The 26,658-nt window shown below is 43.7% G+C and overlaps 1 protein-coding gene across 3 annotated transcripts in view; it reads right to left on the bottom strand.

Annotated features, from left to right (window-relative positions):
* The window catches only part of PKD2L1 (polycystin 2 like 1, transient receptor potential cation channel), a 201,832-nt gene that overhangs the window by 134,296 nt on the left and 40,878 nt on the right, over positions 1-26,658 (bottom strand). Inside the window, exon 1 of one of the 3 annotated variants that reach the window (XM_073548141.1) lies at positions 16,405-16,820. The exons of the other annotated variants lie outside the window; for them this stretch is intronic. Coding sequence (XP_073404242.1) covers positions 16,405-16,684 — 280 coding nt within the window. The 5' untranslated portion in view covers positions 16,685-16,820. Of the gene's footprint in view, positions 1-16,404; positions 16,821-26,658 lie in introns of those variants that run through there. 3 annotated transcript variants of the gene reach the window in all.

Below are 26,658 nucleotides of genomic sequence, written 5' to 3'. Positions count from 1 at the left end.
CGGTTTTCAAAACGCAGCATGTCAATTGTTTGGTGCAGAAACGCTGCCGTTTTACACCTCATCCATTATGAGGTGTAAAACCGCAGGCAAAACCGCAAATAAACCGCAGGACTTTGTCCTGCGGATTTACCTGCGGTTTTCTCTACAAAATCCGCAGAGACAAAAAACTATGTGTGCACATACCCTAAGCCTTGGTGCTCCCCCCTTCCTTTGAAGAGAGCACCCCTCCCAGTATGCATCCCTGTTATGTCAAGAGTGGGCTACTTTTACCTCATCGAGGAATTAGAACTGTCCCCCATGCCATGCAACGGTGCACAGCATTCCCGGCAGTCCATTTTCACGGATACTCGGGCCACCTCCTGGCGGCCGATCTTCGCCAGCAACAAGGGACTCCACAGCCGTGGAATCTCTGGGATGCTTGCAGTGTCCCTGGGCCTTGAGTGTCCCTGATGTCTGAGACTCAGGAGTCCTTGTCTCTTTATGGGGGCTCATACCCCTCAGGATAGGTAATGACTGCTACCGCATAGCAGCTGTGGGGGCAATACTCTTTGTAATAAGAGACTAGGTCTCCCTCCTGCAGATCCTGGCCGTGCTTGACAGATGTTACATTTAAATACATTTTGTAGCCGGTGGCGAGGTCCCAAATGAAGCCGTAGCCCTTGGCGGTATCCATATACACCAGCCGCCCGTATGAACGAGGGGTAGACATGGCGGCCTCCCCCTTCTCATGAAGCAGTGCCCACACCTCCCGCTCTTTCGCTTTCTTCTGCTCGATAATCTCCGAAACCCAAGCGGAGGGTCCGGTATAGGCCGCAGAGTCCGGTGGGCGGGCCGCAATCGAGAGTGGAGCAGAGGCGGTCGCAGACATTGGGGAGCAGGCCGCAACTGGAGTAGCAGACGGGACAGAGGCAGCCACAGGCATCGTCGGATAGGCTGTGGAGTCGGCCGCAGCTGGGATCAAGGCGGCTGTGGGCTCCGGTGAGTAGGCTGCAGCTGAGGCCGCGGATGGGACAGCGGCGGCCGCGGATGCCGGTAAGTAGGTCGCGGTGATCTGAGGCGGGCCCGAAGTGACGGCAGGCCCCGATGGATACTCCGCGGCTGAAAGACGGAGAGCGGCAGGGGCGTTCGCAGGCTGGTTCCGCGCCGGCGCCGCCGGGCGGGGCGGCTCTGGGTGGTTGTCAGGAGCCGTAAAGTCATCCGGGGCCATGGTCACCGGAGAGCGGAAGGTTGGCCGGGGAGGCCGAGGGCCGGTGCACTGGGCATGGGGGCGGGATCTGCCTGTGGTGCCGCCGGCTGGGCCAGGGGAACGCTCACCTTCCCCAGCGCCGCAGCTCCCAGCAGGCTTTCCCACAGCTCCTTCAATAGCCGTTGGTCTTCACCCTGCCATCCGGCAGGGCCAGCCTCCAGACCCGATGGCTCTGCGGGGAGAATTTGTGCAGATTCTTCCATCGGCTGTTCAAACAGGGTCCGGGGTACCGAGAATGGCTCCCAGGGGCAGGTCTCCCGACGGGATCGATCTCTTGACGCCACTTCCATTCCAGGCGTCCGAGGCCATGGCAGCTGCAGCGTCACATCTCGTCCGAGTTCCCGAAGCTCAATGGCGCCAAGCAGCTGCACCCAGTCTCTTTCCCCTGGGCCTCTCACGTTCTTGGGTGGGTCGTTGATCGGCCTCTCCACCCACCTTCCAGGGTCCAGCATGGGAGGGCAGCTGTCTCCTGATGTAGGTCGCTCCCCCCAGGGGCGGGTGTGACATAGTCCCAGGTTGTCCAACATGGCTGCAAACTTCTGTGTATCTTTTTGGTGCTGAAATGCCACAGCCATTTTGACAAAACACTTTTCCGCTCCGGATCCACCAGCAATCCTAAACACAGTCCCAATTTGTAATCCACAGAGAAAAATAAAATCTTCACCCCGTACAGCTTGGGATCCTTTGGTACGTTAAGGCAGGCTTGCATTGTTGTATTTGCGGCAATAATCCTGCCGACTACGCCAAATGTAGGTAGTGTAACCGACAGGGGGGGTGACCGGCTTCTTGCCACAGACAGACACGAGACGGAGACAGAATTTGTGTTCAACAGGTCCGCTTTTATTGGCCGTCCTCCTGACGACCACAGCAATACACCACAGCAGCTTCACACTTCTTCGTACACAGGCCTGGGTACCTTCACTCTCTTTTCCTGTAGTCGTGGCGTCCTCCGTGGTTCTTTTCGCTGTGGCTGCCTTAGGCCTATCTACCACAGCGCTTCACCAATCTGAGTATGTCGTCCGTTTGGTACCCCCAGGTCGTCTCTGTCTGTGGCTTCTGTCATGTGGGCCACCCCCCGTGACCGTCTCAACTGTCAGTCCCCTCCAGAGCCTCTTCTCTGTCCTCTCTCCTCAGCAGAGCCTCCTATCTCTTGCGTTCCCCTCACTGACTGACCTTTCCAGAACCTTCTCAGCCTTTTATCCGTCCCGTTCTTGTAACCCCGCCCACCATGACTTGATAGTTTCTTCAACTAATGGCAGTTGTTCAGTCCCATCCCTACACTCTCCACTGCCCTCTAATGGTCAAACTACAATACTACACTCTTTCTCTTTATCTCCAGCTGTTTCCCATCTTTCACTCTAACAGTCCACCCACAATACACTACACCTCTGCCTCTCCACTGCAAACAGGTCCGCCCGTCAATCCACCTTCCCTACACAACATTAACCCTGCCAATATGCCTTTTAACTGCGTCAGTTAAGGGTACTTATGCCTCAGCGCTGCTTTTTCATGGCACTGAGAAATAAGTGTATAGAGCCCTCCAGAGTCAGAATTTCTCCAGGGTCTCTGCTATCGCGGGTAGCTGAGATCCCAAAGAACATGATTCGCATCGGTTTTTACCGACTCCAGTGCTGCAATCGCTGTTATTCACGGAATAATGGCGACCGCAAACAAAAAAATGTCCGATTTCCCATTTCAATTCTCTCTCCTCTGATGTGATCGCACACCAGAGGAGAGAGAAATGGGGTCCCCGATTCCCCCGTGACATCCCCCTGCCGCAGGTGTCTTCTTCCGGGAAGAAAATGGCGGATGCATGCGCAGTGTTCCCGCCGAGATCTGCTGGCTGGCACCCGGCAACAATAGGAAATTTTTTTTATTGGTTCATTTTGATCACTGTGATAGACCGTATCACAGTGATCAAAATAAAAAAAATAGTAAATCTCAAACCCCCTTTATCAGCTCTTTAGGTAAAAATAATAAAATAAAAAAAGTATTTATTTCCATTTTTCCATTAGGGTTAGGGTTGGGCTAAAGATAGGGTTGGACTAAAGTTAGGGTTGGGCTTAAGTTAAGGTTGGGGCTAGCGCTGGGGTGGGGATAAAGTTAGGGTTCGGCCAAAGTTAGAGTTGTGCTAAAGTTAGGATTGGGGTTAGGGTTGGGATTATGGTTAGGGTTGGGATTAGGGTTAGGGTTGGGATTAGGGTTAGGGGTGTGTTGGAATTAGGGTTATGGTTGGGGTTGGGATTAGAGTTAGGGGTGTGTTTGGGTTATGGTTGGAGTTAGAATTGGGGGTTCCACTGTTTAGGTACTTCAAGGGGTCTCCAAACGCGACATGGCGCCACCATTGATTCCAGTCACTTTTGCATTCGAAAAGTCAAACGGCGTTCCCTCCCTTCTGAGCCCTGTCATGCACCAAAACAGTGGTTTATGACCACATATGAGGTGTCGGTGTACTCAGGAGAAGTTGCCCAACAAATTTTAGGATCCATTTTATCCTGTTGCTCATGTGGGATATTGGCATACTCAGGAGAAATTGCACAATAAATTTAGTGGTCTATTTTCTCCTGACACCCTTGTTAAAATAAAAAAAATTGGTTCCAAAGTAAATAGTAAATTTTTTGTGAAAAAAGTGAAATGTTCATTTTTTCTTTCCACATTGCTTTAGTTCTCGTGAAGCACCTGAAGGGTTAATAAACTTCTTGAATTTGGTTTTGCGCATCTTGAGGTGTGCAATTTTTAGAATTGTGTCACTTTTGGGTATTTTCTGTTACATTGACCCCCAAACTCACTTCAAATGTGAGGTGGTCCCTAAAATATGGTTTTGTAAATTTTGTTGGAAAAATGAGAAATCGCTTTTCAACTTTTATCCTTTATAACGTCCTAACAAAAGAAAATAATGTTTCCAAAATTGTGCTGACATAAATTTGACATGTGGGAAATGTTACAACTATTTTGTATCACACCACTCTCTGATTTAAGGGTACAAAATTTAAAAGTTTGAAAATTGCAAAATTTTCACAATTTTTGGCAAATTTCCATTTTTTTCATAAATAAATGCAAGTTACATCAAATAAATTTTGCCACTAACATGAAGTACAATATGTCACGAAAAAAATAATCTCAGAATCAGTGGGATACGTTGAAGCGTTCCATAGCTGTAAGTGACAGTGGTCAGAATTGTAAAAATTAGCCTGGTCATTAAGTACCAAATTGGCTCTGTCACTAAGGCCTGTTTCACACATACGTTTTTTCATCAGTTGCAATCCGCGAAAATGGCGGGACACGGATCCGCAACTGTTTTGAAAGCAACATGTGCTACCGGACCATTGCTTTGACGGATCCGGGGAAGGCAGAAATTTAAAGGAACCCGTGCCCGGGGAGGAGAGAGAGAGAGAATTTTTTTCAGCCACCAGACCTGGCATGTAGGGTTAAATTTCCGCCAGAGGCAATTCTTCCAGGCATGCACAGTGTACAAATGCGGATCCGGCCAGCAAAAAAACGTTGCAGTGTCTGTCCTGTCATGTCTGCGGACGCCAAACTTTTGGCGAATCCGTAAAAAAACGGATCCAACGGATGACCATCCATCAAGATCCGCCGATAATGCAAGTGAATGGGAAAAAAACGGATCCGCCAAGAAAAATGGCGGATCCGTTTTTTTTGTAAAACGACGGATTTTGACTGATGGTGGCAGCCGGATGTGTGAAAGAGGCCTAAACAGTTGCCGATTAGTAAATGTTCACTGATTGGTGGTTGTTTAGGCTCCTGCTTCCACACATAAAATCAGTGCTCACTGGACGATCTGTAGTAGATCTGTAATAGATTGTTCAGTGTGTTCTTGGCAGCATAGGTGCTCTTTGCGCAGGATGATGTGCTGCCGGAAAATGATGATGTCTTGTAAAAACCAAAACACCATTCACCCAATGAACGAGTATTTTGATCGTTTATCGGGTGATCGGCTGCCTCTTTAGACTGCAAGATTATCGTGAGAGAAGTGTCCCTAGGAATGCTCATTCACAATAATCTTGCAGTGAAAATGCACTTCATCTGTTGATATTTGTTAAGCCCTCATACACATCAGACCTATGTTGGCTGTACTCTCTGATATCTATGGGTTCTGCCAACTGTCTTATGCGTATGGGGGCTTCCAGTCTGTTCCCCAATCCTTTTGTTCGACAGCTATCTAAAGTGTATGGGGACTTTAGTAACTACAATCATATAATTGATTCTTAATTGGCTTATATGACTCTTTTTAGGGCAATGCAAATGGAAAAAAAGACTTATGATGGTATTGTAAAAAAAATATTTTGGTTATTATATATCTGTAGACGAGAGACAATCGAGCTCATCACTTGTCAAATCTTGCAGCTTTATTCCCAGACCACTCTTACAAAAGTTCGTAATCCTATCATCGTATGCTATGATATAAAACTTTGATTCCAGACTCGTAAGTTAATGAAGAAGGTTTTATCAGTTCTTGTTTTGGAGATAATTCTGTGTTATGCTGTATATTCTGTTTTCTATTGGATAATCAGTTTACTCATACTGCTACTCACCCAACAGGACCCTTCAGGGATGATAAGCAGACCATACATCTTTTTTTTTTAATGCTTAAACTTTAATGTGAATGCCCTGATTTTGTGTGATTGAGTCTAAATCTTAGTAACTTTGGCCTGCATTACTTTCTTCCCGTAAGATTAGGAAAGGTTTACTTAGATACAGTGAGAAATACTGCTCTGAACTTGAGACTGACATAATTTTATAGACAATCATCTTGTATATCTCACGCTTAAATTTGACTTGCAACTATTTAGCATATGATTAGTTATGCAGATTCTTGTCATGCCACTGCATTGTTACTGTTTTGCTCTTAAAGGTCTAAATTTGAATTTTTGTTAATATTTTGTAAATCCACCTTTGGCTTTCAACATTGCCTGAATCCTTTTGGGCAAGCTTTCAGTCAGACTCAGGGTAAGTTCACGCTAGCAATTTTTTTTTTCTGCAGCAAAACCTGATCTCTTGGCAGGAAAGAAGCTGAAGAAAAAAAAGCATGTTTTCCTTGTTTTTTTATTGCGATTTTGACATGCTAGATATGTCTCTTGCGCATGCTGATAGTTTAGTGTTGAAAAGAAAAGTACTATTCCATAGAATTAGGTTTGTCACAAAAAACACAGCAAAATATGATACCTGCGTTTTTGGGGCTTTTTTTCAGAGTTTTTCACCACCCATTCAAGTCAATGGATGAAAAACGCTGAAAAAACACTAAAAGAAGTGACATGCTCTTTGTCCTCTTTGTCCAAAAAAACATGCAAAGCACAAACTACTGATGAAAAAAAAAACAATGTGTGGTCATGAGATTTCGGAAATATCACAGGCTTTGCAGGTTCTGTAAAATGCAGCTGAAAATTAGCATTAAAAACTTATTTAAAAAAGCCCAGCAAAAACACCTAGTGTGAACATGTGTCGATCAAAATTTAATCTCAGGTCTGTTCTACACGTTCCCAAAGTTGGTGCACACAGGGTATGTATACAACTTTTTCTTCAATTCTATCCACAAGTGTCTGAGTGGTTTGAGGTTTGGGGACTGTAGGCAGGGCCGGCGTTAGCGGCAAGCAGACTATTGCAAAGGGGGCTGCATTATACTATATGAGGGGGATGCATTGTATTCTGTGGGTGGGCTGCATTATACTATATTCTATGGGGGGTTGAATTATATTCTATGGGGGCTGCATTATACCCTATGAGGGGGCTACATTATATTATATGGTGGGGTTGCATTGTACCCTATGAGGGGCTACATTTTATTCTATGGAGGGTGGCTTCATTATACTATATGAGGGGGCTACATTATATTCTATGGGGGGTGGGATGTATTATATTCTATGGGGGCAGTATCATACTTTGAGGAGGCTATATTATACTGTATAAGGAGGCTACATTATAGTCTATGGGGGGCTGCATTATACTATATGAGGGGGGCTGCATTATATTCTATGGTGGGCTGCATTATATTCTATGGGGGTCCTGCATTATACTATATGAGGGGGCTACATTATATTCTATGGGGGCTGAATTTTACTATATGAGAGGGGCTGCATTATATTCTATGGTGGGGGTGCCTTATATTCTTTAGGAGGGCTGCATTATACTCTGTGAGGGGGTACATTATATTCTATGGGGGTGGCTGCATTATACTCTGTGAGGGGGATGTATTATATTCTATGGGGGGGCTGCATTATACTCTATGAGGGGGCTACATTATATTCTGTGGGGTGGCTGCATTATGCTCTATGAGGGGACTATATTATATTCTGTGGGGTGGCTGCATTATATTCTGTGGGGTGGCTGCATTATACTCTATGGGGGCTGCATTATACTCTATCAGACTATTAGCAGTGCATTATACTATATGTACTACATGGGATCTGCATTATACTGTATTGAGGACTATGGGGAATACATTATACTATATGAATTATGGGGTGCATTATACTATAGGAAGTGAATTGACTGCATGGAGCACTGGGGGGTGCATTATACTATATGCAGGACTATGAGGAGTGTATTATACTATATAGTGGACTGAGGAATGTATGTTAATATATGGAGAGCTATGAGGAGTGTATTATAATGTATGGAGGACTATGAGGAGTGTATTATACTATATGGAGTACTATGGGGCACATTATATTATATGGCGGACTATGGGGCACATTATATTATATGGAGGACTATGGGGTGTGAATTATACAATATGGAGTACTGTGGTGCACATTATACTATATGGAGGACTGTGGGGTGCATTATACTATGGGGTGTATCATACAAACAAAATTCTGCCTATTCATCGAGAGGTTGGCTTGTTTATGCTGGAACAAAAAATACTGTATTGTTCTCAGCAGCACATCGCCCCATGAAAACTGCAGATATGCTGCAGATAACATGATACTGTATGGGGACAGATTGATCTGATAGTGATTGCTCTGTCTCCATTATTCTTCTGCAGTTGGTGGAAAGAGGCCGGGAAACAAGTATCGAATGACTTCAATATTGTCGATTGTCGGTTACACTCATTTAGCGGCCTGAACTCAGCGCATGTAACTACAACCAAAATGTTTCTGTGTAATGTGCAGTATGTCAGCATTTGGGGCCCCATTTTAAACTTTTGCCCAGGGCCCCACTTTGCCTAAAACCAGCCCTGACTGTAGGGCCAAGACAGCACCTCTACTTCATTGTCATTGAACCATTCCTTCGCCAATCTCAACGTAAGCTTCGGGTTGCTGTCCTGCTGGAACACTATGTTGTTCTTTTCATACCCATAGTATTCAAGTGTATGAAGTAACTCACCATCTAGAATATTCACATATAGCTCAGCATTGAGACCACCATCGATCCTGGTCAAGTATCCAATGCCTTTGCCTGTGAAACAACCCCATATTATCAGGTTTCCTCCACCAAACTTGACATTTCCTTCAATTTCTCAGTTAGCTCCTTTTTCTCTTGTTTCTTTCAGACTATTTGCACCTCTGAGAGCCTAGTCTATTGACTCATTAATTCAAATCACCTGATTCAAATCTTTAAATGTACACTGTTCATACTTGTTTGCAAACTCGAACCGATGCTTCTTATGACAATATTGAAGTTGAGTTCTTCACCTTTTTTCAGGCCACTATTCCAGACTTGTGTAATGTGTGTTGCACGGTGCTTGCATAGACATTTGTGATCTCACTATTATGAAGCGTACGAGCCACCTCCACTGCCGTGTTTGTCGCACCAGAACTGATAGGCCTTGGGATCTTGTTGACTCAGATATTTTGCCTGGACGTCCAAATTTTGGCTTTTGAGTAGATGGACAGACTTAATTTTGCATTCTCCCAACTGTCATGGAACTCACATGATGCTGTGTGGCAATTTTCTTGTCCAAATCGTCTTCATGACTGCTCCTCGATTCGAACCAATGACCTTTCACCTTTCACTTGGGAATCAACCTAATAACACATTGAGCTCCACCAGGAGCAAAACAGTAACAATGCAGTGACATGATAAGACTCTGCATAACTAATCATATGCTAAATAGTTACAAGTCACATTTATGTATGAGGTAGCCAAGATGATTGTTTATAAAATGATGGTAGTCTCACGATCAAAGCAGTAGCAGATGGTGAGATATGGAGCCTGAAAATCAACATATTTGACAGTATTAAAGTTGTTCTCTACTTTAATAAAATGATCCCTAGATATTAAGATGATCATAGAATATCCTTTTACAGGGACCTCCATTGATCAGCTGAGAATTATGGAGAAAGCTATCAGCAAGTGTTTGATTATCCTGAAGCATCCAATAAAATTAGGGGGCTGTCATTGTAACTCATGGACATGTCCGGTCTGTAAGTGCAAGAATTGTGCTTTCTAGTCGAGGTCTACTCTGGCCAATATATGACTGAATGGAGTATCCACGTCTATTAACTCTAAATTCCATAATAAGGTGTTTACTAAAATAACACATACTATATATATTATTCCAATTTTGTAAAGTGATGGCATTTCACCATCACTTTATACTAATTGTGGGTTTGACCTCTGAGATCTCCACTGATCCTGAGAATTAAGTAGTGCCATGCCTCGAGATTCGATCCAGCTTCTGTCTACTGAGCCACAGGAGCTCCTGTTGCTGTCCGGGTGCTGATTACCTTTTGCCTTGTGTCCATTCCTTTCTGACAGCAGGTCTCCATTTGCTATCTAGCCTGTCCTCTCAAACTGGATGTGCTTATATTTAAACCTACCTCCTGTTTCAGTTCTCTGTTGGTGATCATTTGTATTTTCTAATATTCTATTGATGTTTGGAGCCAGTCTGAGAAACTCCAGCTATGGTTTTTCGCTTTTCTGTTTCTTTGCTATACTTTGCACCTATCTTCTGTTTATCATTATTAAGTACTCAGTTTATTTGTTAACAGTACTTGCTTTATTCTTTGTTTGGTATTTAGTTATTTAATTTACGCACTCTGGGATCTTCGGTTTGTTCAGCATACTTCTCCTCTAGTAGGTAATTCACACTCTGCTCTGCCCTCCGTTTTTTTAGGAGGAACGTGAAGCAACTTGATGGCCGTTTAGGCAGTTTATGTCCGAGTAGCCATCTCCTAGTCTGCGGTAAGGGCTATCTCTGCACCCGCAGGTACCATTAGGGGCTCTGGTGTCAGGATATCTAGTCTCTACAGGAAGTGGCAAGGTCAGTTGCAGTTTTTTTAGTGTATAACCTATTATTCCCAAGTGACTCACTACACAGTCATAACATTATCACTAGTAGAGAACAGAAGCAGGAGGGAGATTAAAATAGAAGCACCTGCAGTGTGATAGGACAGGCTAAATAACAAATGTAAAACACCTGCTGTCAAAAAGGAAAGGATGCAAGGCAAAAGATAATCAGCACCCAGGCAGCAACAGCATCTCCTGTGGTTCAGCGGCCATAGACGCTGACAGAAAAGCACAGGACTGCCAGATCGAATCCCGAGACATGACAAATGGCCCCTTCATAGATTTTTCCCTGCATTGAAAAAAAATCTTATAATTGGATAAAACACAAATCTGTATTCTTAAGATTACAGGAGCCCAAGACTTTGGATATCATACTTTTATAGGATGGGTGGGAATACCTCTTTATGCATGGTGCTGCTAAAGATCTGTACATAATTTTTCTGTAATAGTAATTGCAATTGGGAATTGAATGTGAAAAAAAAAACATTGTGTTCGTGCCATAAGAATGATGTTCTGTACAGGAGCAAATATCAGTGCAGAGCTACAGAGACTTTTGATAATTGATTCCAGGTCTGATCCATTGTTTACAAGAGCTCATATATGAATCCAAACACAAAGGGCTATGCCATTTATCTGTCCTAGTGCAAACCATAGATCCTTCCCTGTGTAAACTCAACCTCAGTGGCCAGCAAGTCACTTTTGTTGTTGCAGCACTACTGTACTATATGGACTAAATGTATGAGGAGAACAAGTTGGCAAACTATCGCTTCTCGGACTTTTGGCTAAGATCAAGTATAGCATCTGTAGTGCCAGTGTCTCCACCTTCTGCCTACAATATCTCCCCCGGAAGAGATGCCGACTCACTCACCACCGCTGTCTCCTCTGTAATGCCTATGTTGTATCTTGTTTCCCTGGCGTTACTCTGCATGTCTCTGCATTAACCCTTTGCTCCTTTCCCCCTAACTAGCAGGGATACTGCTGTCTGTTACCTCTATGGAGGCTGCTCAGTTCCCTGCTCCACTACGTAGCCGTACATGCGTGTGTGGCTCCGCTGCATGACCACCCAGTTGTGCGGTCCCTGACTGCCGCTGGGGAAAGCTATCCATGGGTTTTTAGGTCTGCTGCACTGTGCATGGCTTACCACGTGTGTTCAGGCTTGCAGCTCTCACCAGGTGTCCTTTGCAATGCTGATTAGTGTCTGGCTTTGCTTAGGGTGCGCGCGGCCTCACCTCCCCTGCTTTTATGAGGAATGGGTGAGTGCTACAATTGCTGCTCCAGCCTATCGCTGTGAGGCAGCTCCTATATAAAAGTTCCCTGCCCTGTGGGGCATTGCCGGAGCTACACCTTATGTCTCTGTATGTCTGTGTGGTGTCAGCATCTGTCCTGCTTGCCTGCAGTTCTAGGTGAGCTGATGCCTGTCTTGCTGCCCTCCAGGAGGCAGAATATCCTGGTCCTTGTTCCTGTCTGCCCTCCAGGAGGCAGAATATCCTAGCCCTTGTTCCTGTCCGCCCTCCAGGAGGCAGAATATCCTGGTCAATGTTCCTGTCTGCCCTACAGGAGGCAGAATATCCTGGTCCCTGTGTTAATGTTTGGAGTCTTGCCTTGTACCTGTTTCCTGTTGTGTCTTATTTCCTGAATCCTGGATCTGCTCCTGTACCTGACCCTAAAAAACTGGAGTCTGAACTGAGAAAGTAAATTAATGTGTATGCACAATGTAGGTGCATATTAACACATGACCATTAACCAAAGAAAACAAAAAGCACAAATATCCTGAAATAAAAAGCAAATAATAATAATAAGGGTATTTAGTAAACATAATTTTGATCAAAATAATGTACAAGCCATCCCGCCACGTCTTTTTGTTTTCTCTGGTTAATGGTCATGTGTTAATATGCACCTACATTGTGCATACACAATGATGTCTGCCCTGGGTGTGAGTCTGATGTTCTCCTGCTGAGCCAGTGCTAAGCCTGATGCCTGAGAGAGAGGCCGTCCTGATATGCCCGTGCCAGATGACCCTGGACTGCATCAACCCGTGATGACCCCTGCCATCGTCTGAAGTCTGTCTGAGGTCAGTGTCTGATGTTCTCCTGCTGAGCCTGTGCTACGCCTGAGGCCTGAGAGAGAGAGGCTGCCCTAGTTTGCTCGTGCCAGACAACCCTGGACTGCATCAGCCCAAGATGTCCTCCTGCCTTCGTCTGTTATCCTGAGACATGTACCCTTACCTGATGTGTGGAACCGGGAGCCTGGCATTATGTTTTGTTCATGTATCACGTTTGTCTTTGAGTAAACTTTATGTCTTAATACCTGAAGTTATGCGGTGTCATGTCGTTCTGCCACCTTGTCCACATGCTCAGCTGCCACAGATCCTGCTCGCTGCCCTTCCCTAGTCTGGGTAGGTTCAGGTTACTCTATGTGGTCCAGTGGGTCCACATTCCGTTCCCACCTGGGATGCTCGCCCCACGTCGGCGTGGTCAGTTGACGTTGGAGGCATCGGCTCGGCCGCATCCGTGGTCGCAGTCGTAACATCCTCCCTCTCTTCCTGCTCTGGCTGCTGATGCCCGGGGTGTTTGCAGATCCCCGGGCACTATGCTTTGGCACGTGTGCGGTCCCGTCCTCTCAAAGGGACAGCATACTTTGTGCTAAAGTGTCCCCTGCCAATGGCTGGACACCCATTATATAAGGCACCTCCATCTCATGGGAGGTGCCTGTGCAATGTTGTAAATTTGTTCCTAAACGCTCTTGTTCGTTCTGAGGTCCCAGTGCTTGTATTCCTGTATACCTTCCTGTCCATCAGCCGTGCCCGCCTGAGTGTCCATCAGCCGTGCCCACCTGCTTTTCTCTCAGCCAATACAGTTTGCACTTGCCAGTGCTCTTCTGTACTTCAGCCAGTCCAGTCTGCACCTGCCAGTTCTCTTTTGTACTTCACCCGGTCCAGTGATCATCTGCCAGACCTCATCTGGATATCACCTGATCCAGTCTGCATCTGCCAGTAGTCTTCTGTACATCAACCGGTCCAGTCTGCAACTACCAGTGCTTATCTGTACATCATCAGGTCCAATCCGTATCCATGGTTTCCTTGTTCCTACAGTGCCTGACAGCATCTACTGTTCCCTCCTCTGGGCCGTCCCTGCTACCCGTCCTTAGGGAGTGAGCTGCCATCTTCCTGAGGTCAGTCTTGGAGTAGAATCTGGAACCACCTTCTTTGTCTCTCCTAGGATCACGGTATCGTCAGCCACCATGTATCCTAGTATGAATTGGTGAGGCACCTAGTTACACTCCTCCAGGCTTTCCTTAGTCCTCAGCACAGTGGTTCCACCACCCAACCTGTTGAAGCATCTTTCAAAAAGACGGCTTTGACCTGGGCAGTCCAAGTAAATTAATACATAATGCACATTGGGTACGGTGAGTGGGTGAAAACCTACAACTCCGGGATCAAAACCATTTGTTTGGGTAAGTTTGAAAGCCCAAGGTCCACAGTGCCCCAGCAGTTGTGACTCTGAGGTGCTTAAACTCACTGGACATGGGAAATCCACTGAGTTCTATGGTACATTTGCAGAGCACTTCTCTTTCACACTTATTTTGAGCACACACTCTCAACCAAGGATGGAGGAATTTTTTAATTCCCAGCTGGGGTCTAGTCAGTTTTGCATTGAGAACACCTTCCTCAATTTCTTCTGTTTTTCACTGTGTCACCTTTTACACGCTTGTCCTGTTTCAAGGACTTCTCTGGATGCGGTTCACTTATTGGTTCCCTCCTGAACAGTTTAAAGGGGGGGTGGCCATCAGGTTCTGCTCCTCCCTGGTTTAACTTGGAAATGGTTTGTTGGGGCCCTCCTCCTTTCAGAGTGGGCTGCTATCGACCGCATCCCTCTGCACTGTTTTTTTATGTGGCATCACTCGCATTTTTCAGAGCACCTGGGGGAAGAGAGTATGATTTTGGGCTTGAAAAAAAAAAAAATAATAATAAGTTGACAAAATATCATTCAAGCTTCAATACCCCAAATATTAGAAGGCAAATTCATTAAACATGAACAATATTGGTGAATTTTTTTCGACATGTCACCCCTTGTAGTAAAGAAGCTTGAATCTCCTTCATTTAGATGTTGCTGCTCACAGTTTTTACAGGCTATATGCAAATGATGGCACTACTGCAAGTCTTTATACTTAATTGAATAAAAAACAGAAAAGTAAAGATGCCCATGCATGGGCCAATGTCATTAGCTTCTATGATGTTGAACAGATAGAAATATAGTGTTTGGTCAAAATAATTGATGATTGTTGTGTTATTTAGCAGATCTCATCAGACTTAGAAAACTCTGTTTAGGCCTTTTCATAACCCCAGAAACTGCTTTTTAAGAAATATTGATTGAGAGACCCTGACATTTGAAGACAACCGTATTTACACCTCAGTACATGGACACATCATATTCTATGGAATCATTCACGTCAGGTTTTTATTTGCTGATCCTCATTAAAAAAACCCCACCTTTCATGTAGACATAAACACACCCATTAAAGTAAAAATGTTACTGATAAAGATGAATAGCTCAAGGATGACATTTGTGTTTCATATTTGCTAAGAGAAGCTTGGAAATTCTTCATTAGTTTTTTTGTATACAAGAAATACGGATAATGCACGGATGGTTAAATACAGACAGAAAAAAAATTACTGGCACGTGAATATGGCCTAATCTATGTATGTTTATGTGTAATCCAAATCTAACGTAGGTTTAACTGTGATATTTATACATGATTTTGTTGGAATGACCATTATTTGATGATCTACAAGTCTTGGATTTTTCAGAATAAAAAAATAAAGAATCCAAAAGATACTACAAAAAAATAAATTTTAGAGTATAGAGCACATATATTTATCGCCAAGATAAAGTTTGTAGAAGATAAAACATACCACTTTCAAATATGTGAATTTACAGCAATACAAGTAACGCCTTATTAAAGTGACCAAGCTACCTATACCAAACGTAGGAACCAACTATAGTAAAGAGGGAAAGTATCAAAAATGAAATTTGTGAGTCTCTTTGTAGGAAACAAATAGAAAAAAATATATCAATGTTAAAAGTACTGTATTTTAAAATATAGTGTGAGATCTTTACAATAGCTCTGAAATTAGAAAATCCCCACAATCTCCAAAAAGAAAACCTTACAAAAGTGTTCATATTTTCAGTCACTTGTAGTAATTCACCAGTAATTCAGAATGAAAAAAATCAAATATGTTTTTAACAAATGTATAATGTTCAAATAATGAAGATGAAAACACAACACATACGGTAAATATAGAAGAAGATCAGAAGTGCTGATTCACATACAGAACAATAGAACTAATTGTGGTGAAAAGTCCATATATATCAGCAAGAATGTAATTAATACACTAATACACTAGTGACCATAGAACTGACCAGGTCCACTGGGTACACAGATGGTAACCCCATTGGATGAATTTTGTGTAAATCAAAAATTTGCATCTGTTGGGGCACATAAATAATACGTAATAATGTAACACAGTTTTAGACTAACCCTATGATTTCACTATTGTTGATAATATATTGCATTAATAAATATATACATATAATGTGTAATTATATTTTGCTCTTCAGTATGCCCTTCAAGTTTTTAATTGTTCTACAAAGCATGAGTCTCATCTACTAATTGAACGTCAATGTGTATTTTTTAAGTAGAAGCATATAATGGCAGTTATGGCTATTTCTGGAAATTCTCTATATGACTTTTTGCCATACTTACAAATTCATAAATAATTCTAGATAAATTCAAACTAACTATCAGTTCAGTAGCTAAAATAAATGTAATAGTTTTAAAATGAAATTGAAAAATATTACATATGAGCAACCTGCGTTCACTTCTCAGAGTCAAGTAAGAACCTTACCTACCTCTAATTCCATGGACGATGTGGGCACAGCATTGGGAGCATATGTTACCCCTTGTACGATCCTTTTCTTCCTGATAAGGTGGTGGGTCTCCCAAATTGTCCATACTGTCATACGGGTTTTCCAAAACAGTTTTGGGGTTGTATATGGCTTTGATCTTTAGAGATGGAGAACCATCATAGGCTGGGTTATCCCAAGCCCTTTTCCCTAAATTATCCATTTCTTGTTCCTCGTGAGCTTTGAACTGATTTTCTGTGCGGCTTCTAAGCTTGGCAGGGTTCATATTTCTTTTAATGTTGCTGGCTCTTGTACACAGGTCAGCTCTGATATAGATTAGACTCGGCTCCGACACTACACTAACAGATCTGGGAGTGCACGGGTCTTTTTATAGTGTCATTCATACTGGCTATTGTCTGTAGGATAGAACAAGCAGTTCTTTAAAGCAGGTTGTCTCAGATGATAGCACAGGGGCAACAGTTAGTATTTATATTCTTCATGCAACCAGTAGTCGGAAGTTTCCAACATATATTCCTATGGCAGTCGTATAATAACATGATTTATTTTAGAAATTATTCTTTGTGATGCCATGTGAGTGACATTATAAGCAATCCATTAGCTGCAATAACTTTGTCTACTGTAAAATGCCACTGGTTTCTGCTCATATCTTGACTCATGTAATTTAATATTAAGAGGCACTAAAATAGCTTAAAAAAATGTCAAACTTTTATTTGTGAAGCACGAGCAGGTGCGCCATTTTTAAATACTAAATTATGACATTTGCAAACCCAACAATTGATACACCAGAGCCTCATAATTTATAAAGATGGCTTATATTTGTATCACAATTATAGGGGACCTGTCATATGATTCATGCTGCCCAAACCGTGGGCAGCATGAATAAAATCCTAACTGCATGGTTGTGGCCAGGTATACTTTTCTCTGACACTTAAATATACTTAGGATCCGTCCAGTTCTTCCTAGTGCTGCTCTTGGTGATTGACACGTCTCTCCCAATGCACACAAGGAAGAGACGATTCAATCACCTGCAGCGTCGTTGGGGAGACGCCAGACAAACCTTGCCTCTCACTATAGTCCCCAGTCGGATTTATAGAAAAACATGCCTGGATGTAATCGTGCAGCCAGGCTCTGATTCATGCAAAAATCACATTTTTTTATATGTTTTTTGCACTATATTTTTCAGATTGCAGTTGGGCCCATTTGGTCTTGTAAACTGTGGTGTTTGTTCACATGGGATGCATCTTGATAGCGCTGGGCAGCCCGCCTGATCTAATAGAAGGGCGCAACTAATAGGCTGTTAACCTGGATGCTGTGCATTGCCATAGTGTGAACAGCATCGCATACAAGTCTTCATTGTGCATTAATATACCAAGCAACCGCCCCCTCCATGGATTGGCAGGCTGTGAGCGGTTTTCTCATTGGTTTATTGCACCTGTGTTGCCGCTATCTTAAATATATGGGTCCACTGCATCTTGATAGTGCATTTGTTTGGTAAGTGGGTCGCCCTCTGTCCCAGGGCTGTGGGGTACTCGGTACTGGGCCGGTGTCAGTGGGATGTGTCGCGGCAGCTGTGACCCGGTCCGTGGCCCTGGGCGCCCAATATCAATGGTGGTTTGTATTATAGTTTATGGAATAGTTTGTGACGCCACCTGTGGTGTTTGGCAAGCAAGATGTTAAGCCAACGCTGCGTGCAGGTCCTCTGGGGCTGATGGTGTGTTGCAGCATAGATGGTATAGCTCCCCACAGGTGAAGCTGTAACCCCGGGGCAGTGTGTAGGCGCAGGTAGTGTAAGGGATGATACCCAGAAGTAGCGGTGCTGACGGTGTTGGCGGACAATGACTGGAAGACACCAGGGCTGAAGTTCCAAAGCTTTACTCACTGTTCGTGGTACACACTGGTGCCTGCCTCCGTGCCGTATCCTCCGGGGCAAAGACTCAATCAACCTCCTGGGCAAGTCAGGCTTCTCCTCTCCAACACTCCTTCCAACATTTACCTGTCCTGAAAGACTCCGCTATTGCGCCTATTAGTGTGAAGAGCTCCAGTACCGTGGTTACTCTGAAGTTCCTCCTGTCAGATGTTCCTAACAACTCTACTTGTATGACAGACAGCTGTAGCCTGATCAGGGACCTCCTGGATCCCGGCTCTCTATCCGTGTTGCTGTTGTGTCCCAAGTCTTGGATGGAAGTAATGCATTTACAGCCAACTACTCCACCGGTGTCTGCTGCAGTACCATAAGTGTCCATACAACCTCGGGGACCGGGCCCCGGCCTAGCGCTGAGAACCTATAGGCAGGGTTCCTTTTCCAACCCACAACTCCTCTCTGTTCTCCTACTCCTTCGTTCCGCGCTGTTCCTTCTCTCTCTTATGGAAGCTTAGATTGCAGTTCTACGTCTTTCTCCTTCTGTTCCTTTCCCGTGCCAGCTGGCTCAGGTCACTGAGGCAGCTGCAGCACTCCTTCCTCCATCCTTCCTTCCAGGGATCCGTCCTCAGTCTCTCCTGACTGACTGACCCCCTAGCCTCTTCTCTCTCCTGACCTCCCGTCAGACTGATCTGTAATTCCAAACTTTCCCTATCTTTTATATCTAACTCCACCCACCTCCCAGCACATCTCGTGTTACGAAGCAAGGACCCACGAAAGGTGCTCTGCTATCCTCTAAGCATGGAGCCGCAATCTAGTCCATTGCTGAACTATCCTGTGTGTGGGTGCAGGTGTTGGAGTGTGGAAAGGAGTTCCCAACTTACCTAGTTGGTGGGGCACTACACCTTAGGAGAAGGTGCAGTACCTCTGTGGCGACTGAGCCTCAGGGGTGCCACATAAGCATCTCTGCCTTTTTTGCTGTGTTTTTGCCCGTGGTTTGGGCAGCATGAATCGAGTGACAGGTTCCCTTTAAAACTATATAAAAAAAATTAAAACAATCATTACACCTTCCGTATTATTCTTATGTATGGAATACATGATAATCACAGTGCTCATCATAAGAGCTCATGCACAGGACCGATTTTCACGGCTGTGTGCTATCTGTAGTTTTTAAAGATAACACTCTTACTAAATTATATTTTATGGGTGTGGGCACATGTCCATTTTTTTCCTTGAACTGAGAAGTCCACGGAAAAAAAAAATCGAAGATATATCCGATTTTGATACAAGTGTCTAATCAAAATCGGCAATGTAAAATTATGGGTCCATGAAAAAAAGGGATCGCACTGACGTCATCAAGCCATGCGTGTCTGTGTCAACGAGAAACATCGAAAAAGCCCCAGGAAGGGAGCAGAGGACAGATCCCTGCAGCTCTGCTCCTCTTCCCCGGATCGCTCACTGCCCGCCGCATATGATGAGGGTAATCTGGCCATTGGCCCCCTGGAGCCTCGGGCTCTGAGAAAAAGGCCAGATTGCCCTCATTATTAGCCGCACTGCAAGGGCCCCACTCCACCTCCAGGCCCCAGCTGCACCAGCGGTATTTCCGCCCCTGAACTGAACCATGATGGGGTTCTCAGTGGGCGAGGTGAGGAGGTGGTGTGTGAGTGGGAGACGCTGAATATCTGGAAAAAACACAAAAATCGAGCTTGGTTTGAGTTGATACACATGCAGCATATAAATGCATGTTGACATTGGCCATAAAACCTGCAAAAGACAAAATGAGCAAAAACCCTGTTGTACCTAATTAAGTAAAAGCAAAAGTACAACTAAATAATAGAGTTTTTAGTAATAATGTTTTTGATCAAAAGTAGCATGAAAGCCATCCCACCACGACATGGTAACTCTGTTCGGGATAGTCATACACTGTCTAATATTAAAGACCTTGCCTTGTGTCAAAGTTGACCTCAATGTGTGAACAAGGGCAGACAAAAAGACTGGGTCCCAAACAGTAGACACCAGTCTGGGGAAGCCTTATATACAATTTCCAGCTCAGGAGAGGGAGGCCACACCCCAGCTTGCACAGAATGCAAAAATACAAAGAAAAAACACAAAAATTGAGCTTGGTTTGAGTTGATACACATGCAGCATATAAATGCATGTTGACATTGGCCATAAAACATAAAACCTGCAAAAGACAAAATGAGCAAAAACCCTGCTTGGGACCCAGTCTTTTTGTCTGCCCTTGTTCACACATTGAGGTCACCTTTGACACAAGGCAAGGTTTTTAATATTAGACAGTGTAGGACTATCACGAACAGAGATACCGTGTTGTGGTGGGATGGCTTTCATGCTACTTTTGATCAAAAACATTATTTCCAAAAGCTCTGTATTATTTAGTTGTACTTTTGCTTTTACTTATTTAGTTACAGCAGGGTTTTTGCTCATTTTGTCTTTTGCAGGTTTGACACTGAATATCTGGTCTGTTAGGTATGAAGAGATCCAAGATAGGGCCAAGTCTATAATGCCAAGAAATGAAAGAATCTGTAGTAAGAAGGAATGGTACTTCGTGACAAAGGCAGATGACACGTCCAGGAGGAGGAAGACAGAGTAGTGTTGCTTGGCTTTTAGTGGTTAGTAGGTCATAGGTGAGTTTAGTTAGGGCAGTTTCGGTTGAATGATGCAGTTGGAAGCCAGATTGTGACCAGCCAAAGAGGGAGCAGGAGGAGAGGTGGGAGAATAGTTCAAGATGGACGTGCTGTTCCAGTAGTTTTGAGGCATAGAGCAGTAGTGATGTGGGGTGATAGCTAGACACAGAGGATGGGGCAAGGGATGGCTTTTGGGGATACATGCGATCGAGGCATTTTTAAAGCATGACAGGAAGACACCAGTTGCTAGTGATAGGTTTAAGAGATGTCTTAAGGTTGGGATGAAGACTGTGGACAGAATTAGGTGAAGTGCACAGGTGGCGAGATGTGATCTGAAAAGTAGAGAGGAAAGTTTATTTTCTGTAATGGTGGACACGCTGGTTCTGGAAGAAGAGGGCTGAGTAGTTATGAGAATGGGCTGTGGTAACTGTAGTCCAAAGCTGTATCTAAGGCGATGTGCACACGCTGTGGTTTTTGCTGTGGATCGGCTGCGGTTTTGGCCGCTGCGGATCTGCAGCAGTTCTGCAGACAGTGTACAGTAGCATGTAAGTCTATGTGATTTACATTCTGCTGTGCACATGCTGCAGATTTTTAACTGTGGAAAAGCTGCGGTTTTGAATCCGCAGAAAGAAATGACATGTCACTTCTTTTCTGCGGATTCTGCTGCGGTTTACCATCTCCTCCATTGTAGAGGTGATAAACCGCAGGTCAAAACCGCAGGCCAATCCGCAGGTCATTTTACCTGCGGTTTTACCTGCGGTTCCGCAGATAAAAATCCGCAGACCAATCCGTAGCGTGTGCACATAGCCTTAGTATTCAAAAGTCTTTGGGAATCATATCTGTATAGTGTCAACCATTGGATGATGCTCTCATGTAATTATGATTGTCATCACTTCTGTTTTAGTGCAAATGCTTTGATTAATACTATATTGGTAGGACTATCAGTTCTTTGTTGTATGCCACTCATATCTGTGAAGAGCTGAGAAGATTTACAAAACACAGTAAAACAATTACAAACTGTTTGCCTATCTTCTGTAGAAATACAAGCCAGCAATATGTCAACATTAGTCTGTTTGGCTCTAGTCTTGTGTTTCTAATGTGGCTTAATGTTCCTAATGATATAAATAAGGTTGTAATCATTGAGGCTTCTTCTCAATGACCTTGAGCTTGTCTCAAGAGTATTCCAAATACTTAAGCAAGTGAACAACCTCATCTTTTCCCTGATACCAACTGCTGCAGTGAGAGCACGGCTGCACATATTTTATTTGAGGGTTTCCTGTTATTGCTTTTTCTGCTGAGCTCCTATTGAATCGGGCTGTTAATTTTAAATCCTTTGTCATGAGCATTAGGCCACCTTCACAGGGCGGTATTTTGATCAGTATTTTACAACAGCATTTGTAAGTCAAAGAAAAAAGACTGGAACATAACGGCACTGAGCAATGTGGACCCTTAAAGGGAATATGTCAGCAGGTTTTTGCTAAGGAATCCAAGAACAGCATAATGTAAGAGCAGAGATACGGATTTCAGTGATGTGTCACTTACTGGGCTGCTTGATGTAGTTTTGATAAAATCTCTGTTTTCTCGGCTGTAGATGTTGCAGTTCTCAGAATGTTGAGCTGTGTGTAACCCCGCCCATACCAACAATTGGCAGCTTCCTGTGTACACTGGCTATTTTCAGCAAGTGGCCAATCAGTGGTGGGGGTGGGGTTACACAGATTAGCTGGACTGCCTTCCACGTGACACCTCGTCCTGTAGTGATAATCTCTTGCTGTTGAAACATACTGCAACTGAGACCCTGCTGGATAAGAATCGATTAGTTATTGCACTGATCGTGGTCTTTTGATTCCTTGAATGTTGTTGTTAATTACGGCCTTTGTTATGGCAGCCCAAAGACTAGTAATGGCTTCAGTATCTACTAGCTCGGCTGATAGAAAAAAACAAAACAGTTTGATATTAGAAACTAGGTTTTATCTAAAAACATAGATAAGCAAAAAAAGGTAAATGTTTTGGCTTTGCTGAATTTAGAACGGCCAGAGCTCTAAAGCTGTTCCATGATTTAACCCGTATGGTGTACACTGTAACAATAAATAAAAACCACAGTTTTTTTCCATCATTCTGCATAACAAAATTGTATGAAAAGCAATCTAAAAAACTGCATGTAAAAGAAAGCTATGTCAATGAAAACATCAACTTAAACTGCAAAATACAAGCCCTTATAATAATAATAATCATCTTTATTTATATAGCGCCAACATATTACGCAGCGCTTTACAATTCAACAGTTCATAATATAATACAATAATTAAAGCAAAAATAATGATGACCCTGCTCGTAAGAGCTTACAATCGATAATAAAGTGGGGGAGATACAAAGTACAGGTGTGTATTTATAATGATGCTCCAGCCATCTTAAGGAAATGTGGGATTGTTAAAGGCTGCGTGAGCTGGTCGCCAGCCAGTATTTGTAGTGCTTTTGAGTGCAGTGGAGTTTGATGGAGAGTTATGTTCATAGATGCTATAGGATCTATAGCATCTATGAAAAGTCAAAGATGCTATAGGATTTTTACAGGATGAAAATGATGAAATGGTAAGACAGGATGTTGAGAAGGCCGAACTTTTAAATTCCTATTTTGCATCTGTTTTCTCTCAGAAAGGAAATGTAACATCAACTGTTCTTCACTGTCCTATTAAGGGAATAGAAGAATCCAGGATATCTATAAACAGAAAGATAGTGAGGAAACACTTAGCTAACCTAAATGAATTCAAGTCTCCAGGTCCAGATGAATTACACCCCAGAGTACTGAAGGAGATAGCAGAAGAAATTTTTGAACCCCTCTCCATAATCTTTGAAAATTCTTGGAGAACAGGAGAAGTCCCAGAAGACTGGAGAAGAGCAAATGTTGTTCCTGTCTTCAAAAAGGGGAAGAAGGTGGACCCAGGCAACTATAGGTCAGTGAGTCTGACTTCTATACCAGGAAAGATCTTTGAACAAATTATTAAACAACATGTATGTCAGTACCTGGATAAGAATGAAGTGATCAAACAGAGTCAGCATGGGTTTGTAGCTAATAAGTCATGTCAGACTAACTTAATTTCCTTCTATGATGGAATCACTGATTGGATGGATCAAGGAAATGCTGTAGATATAGTATATCTTGACTTCAGCAAAGCATTTGACAAAGTATGTCATACAATCCTTATTGAAAAAATGACTAAGTATGGAATGGACAAGGCAACTGTTAGGTGGATTCATAACTGGCTTAGTGATCGGACCCAAAGAGTGGTCGTAAATGGCTGCACATCCAGTTGGAAGAATGTCTCAAGTGGGGTACCACAGGGCTCTGTCCTGGGCCCTGTATTGTTCAACATCTTTATCAATGATTTAGATAAAGGAATTGAGGGTAAACTGATTAAATTTGCTGATGACACAAAGGTAGGAGGGATAGCTAATACTAGAGAAGAGAGAGAGAGGATTCAAAAAGATATAAATAAACTGGAGAAGTGGGCAGCGACTAACAGAATGGTTTTTAACAGGGAAAATTGCAAAGTACTACATCTGGGCAATAAAAATGAAAAAAGCATATACAGAATGGGAGGAATAAGGCTAAGCAACAGCACATGTGAAAAAGACTTGGGTATACAAATAGATCACAGACTGAATATGAGTCAACAGTGTGATGCAGCAGCAAAAAAGGCAAATGCAATTCTAGGATGTATTAACAGAAGCATACAGTCTAGATCACGTGAAGTCATTATTTCCCTCTACTCCACTTTGGTCAGACCTCATCTGGAATAATGTGTCCAGTTTTGGGCACCACATTTTAAAAAAGACATCAACAAACTGGAGCAAATTCAGAAAAGAGCGACCAGAATGGTGACCGGTCTGCAAACCCTGTCTTATGAGGAAAGGTTGCAGGATTTGGGAATGTTTAGTTTGCAAAAGAGAAGACTGAGAGGAGACTTAATAGCTGTCTACAAATATCTCAAGGGCTGTCACATTGAAGAAGGATCAAGTTTATTCTCATTTGCACAAGGAAAGACTAGAAGCAATGGGATGAAACTTAATGGGAGGAGACACAGATTAGATATTAGAAAAAACTTTTTGACAGTTAGAGTGATCAATGAGTGGAACAGGCTGCCAAGAGAAGTGGTGAGTTCTCCTTCAATGGCAGTCTTCAAACAGAGGCTGGACAGACATCTGACTGGGATGATTTAGCGAATCCTGCTTTGATCAGGGGGTTGGACCAGATGCCCAGGAGGTCCCATCCAACTCTACGATTCTATGATTCTATGTAGAGAATGGGCTATACATAAGGGCTTCGATTAGGGAACGAGATAGGCCACATTAAACAGGTGTGTTTTTAGGGAGCGCCTAAAACTGTGTAAATTGTTGCTATACTCCTAATTTCTTGGGGTAGAGCATTCCAGAGGATGGGTGCAACTTGGGAGAAGTCTTGGAGCCGGGAGTGGGAGGTACGGATTAGTAGGGCTGCTAGTTTGAAAGTTGCTTGCAGAGCATAACGAGTGAGCAGGTTGATAAACAGAAATGAGGAAGGAGATGTATGTAGGGGGGGCTGCCGCACTGTGAAGAGCTTTTTTGTGAGAACAAGAAGTTTAAATTGGATCATATAATATATGGCCAGCCAGTGCAACAACTGGCACAGAGTGGAGGCATCAGAGTACTGATTAGCCAGATAGATGGCCCTTAGGGATGAGTGAGCATATTTGTGGGTATTCGGTACTCGGTGAGTAATGTGGTACTCGAACCAAAGCGAGTATTTCACTACTCACCTCGCTATTCGGTTCTCCCACCCAGCAGTTGCCAATCACAGTAACGCCGCACCCTTCTTGGTTGTGGGCGGCATTACTATGATTGGCTGGCCGCCAAGCTTCCTATGAGTCATCAATCATAGCCTGGCACTAAGCCCTGCCTGCCATTTTCTGCACATTGCATGCAGAACACAGCTAGTGTAGGGAGAGTGTGAGCAGCTGCTAGGGAGAGTTGTGTTTTTTGGTTCAAATCAGCCAGAAATCCTCTGTGAAACCCAAAAGCTCTTTTCAGAGCTGAAAGTAGTCAGGGACCGAGTAGTGACCGTTTTCTCACCTTTTTTTTAGGTCACATTTTGTGCTGCTACCGTGCTGCATTCACAAGGAATTGCACGCACGGTACTGCACAACTGACACGTAGCCAGTACCACTGTCTTGTGTGGTGTCTGGGGTGCGTATTCTTACCTTAAACCTCAGGGCATTTTTTTGTGCTGCTACCATGCTGCGTTCACATAATAACAGCAAATAGTACGCACGCACGGTACTGCACAACTGACACGCAGGCAGCACCACTGTCTTGTGTGGTGGCTGGGGTGCGTATACTTGACTTAAACCTCAGGGCAATTTTTTAGTGGCAGCACCGCTGTGTGGTTCCTGGGATGCGTAATCTCACCTTAATCCTCAGGGCAATTTTTTTCTGCTGCTGTGGTGGCTGTTTGTAAAACACAAAGCAGTACTAGGCTGCAGTGCTACCTTCCACAAAGCACTAACTGCTCCTTGTTCCCCAATATCTGCATCTGAACATCTGCAACTATGGCAGAAAAATCCAAAATTCCTAAAAAGGCTGTTGTGAAGGGACAGGGACGTGGATGTGGAGTCGTTGGTGCCCAACAAGGCACAAAGTCTGGGAGATTGAAGAAGGTTGATGCATCTAGTTTCCTGGTGAAATTTCCCAGTCTGGAGCATAAAC

Source organism: Dendrobates tinctorius, unplaced genomic scaffold (genome assembly GCF_039654945.1).
Source record: "Dendrobates tinctorius isolate UK_male_01 unplaced genomic scaffold, ASM3965494v1 ptg000156l, whole genome shotgun sequence".
In the NCBI taxonomy this organism is placed as follows: domain Eukaryota; kingdom Metazoa; phylum Chordata; class Amphibia; order Anura; family Dendrobatidae; genus Dendrobates; species Dendrobates tinctorius.
The sequence above is the reverse complement of the archived record's forward strand: the minus strand, read 5'-3'. Positions and strand labels throughout refer to the sequence as shown.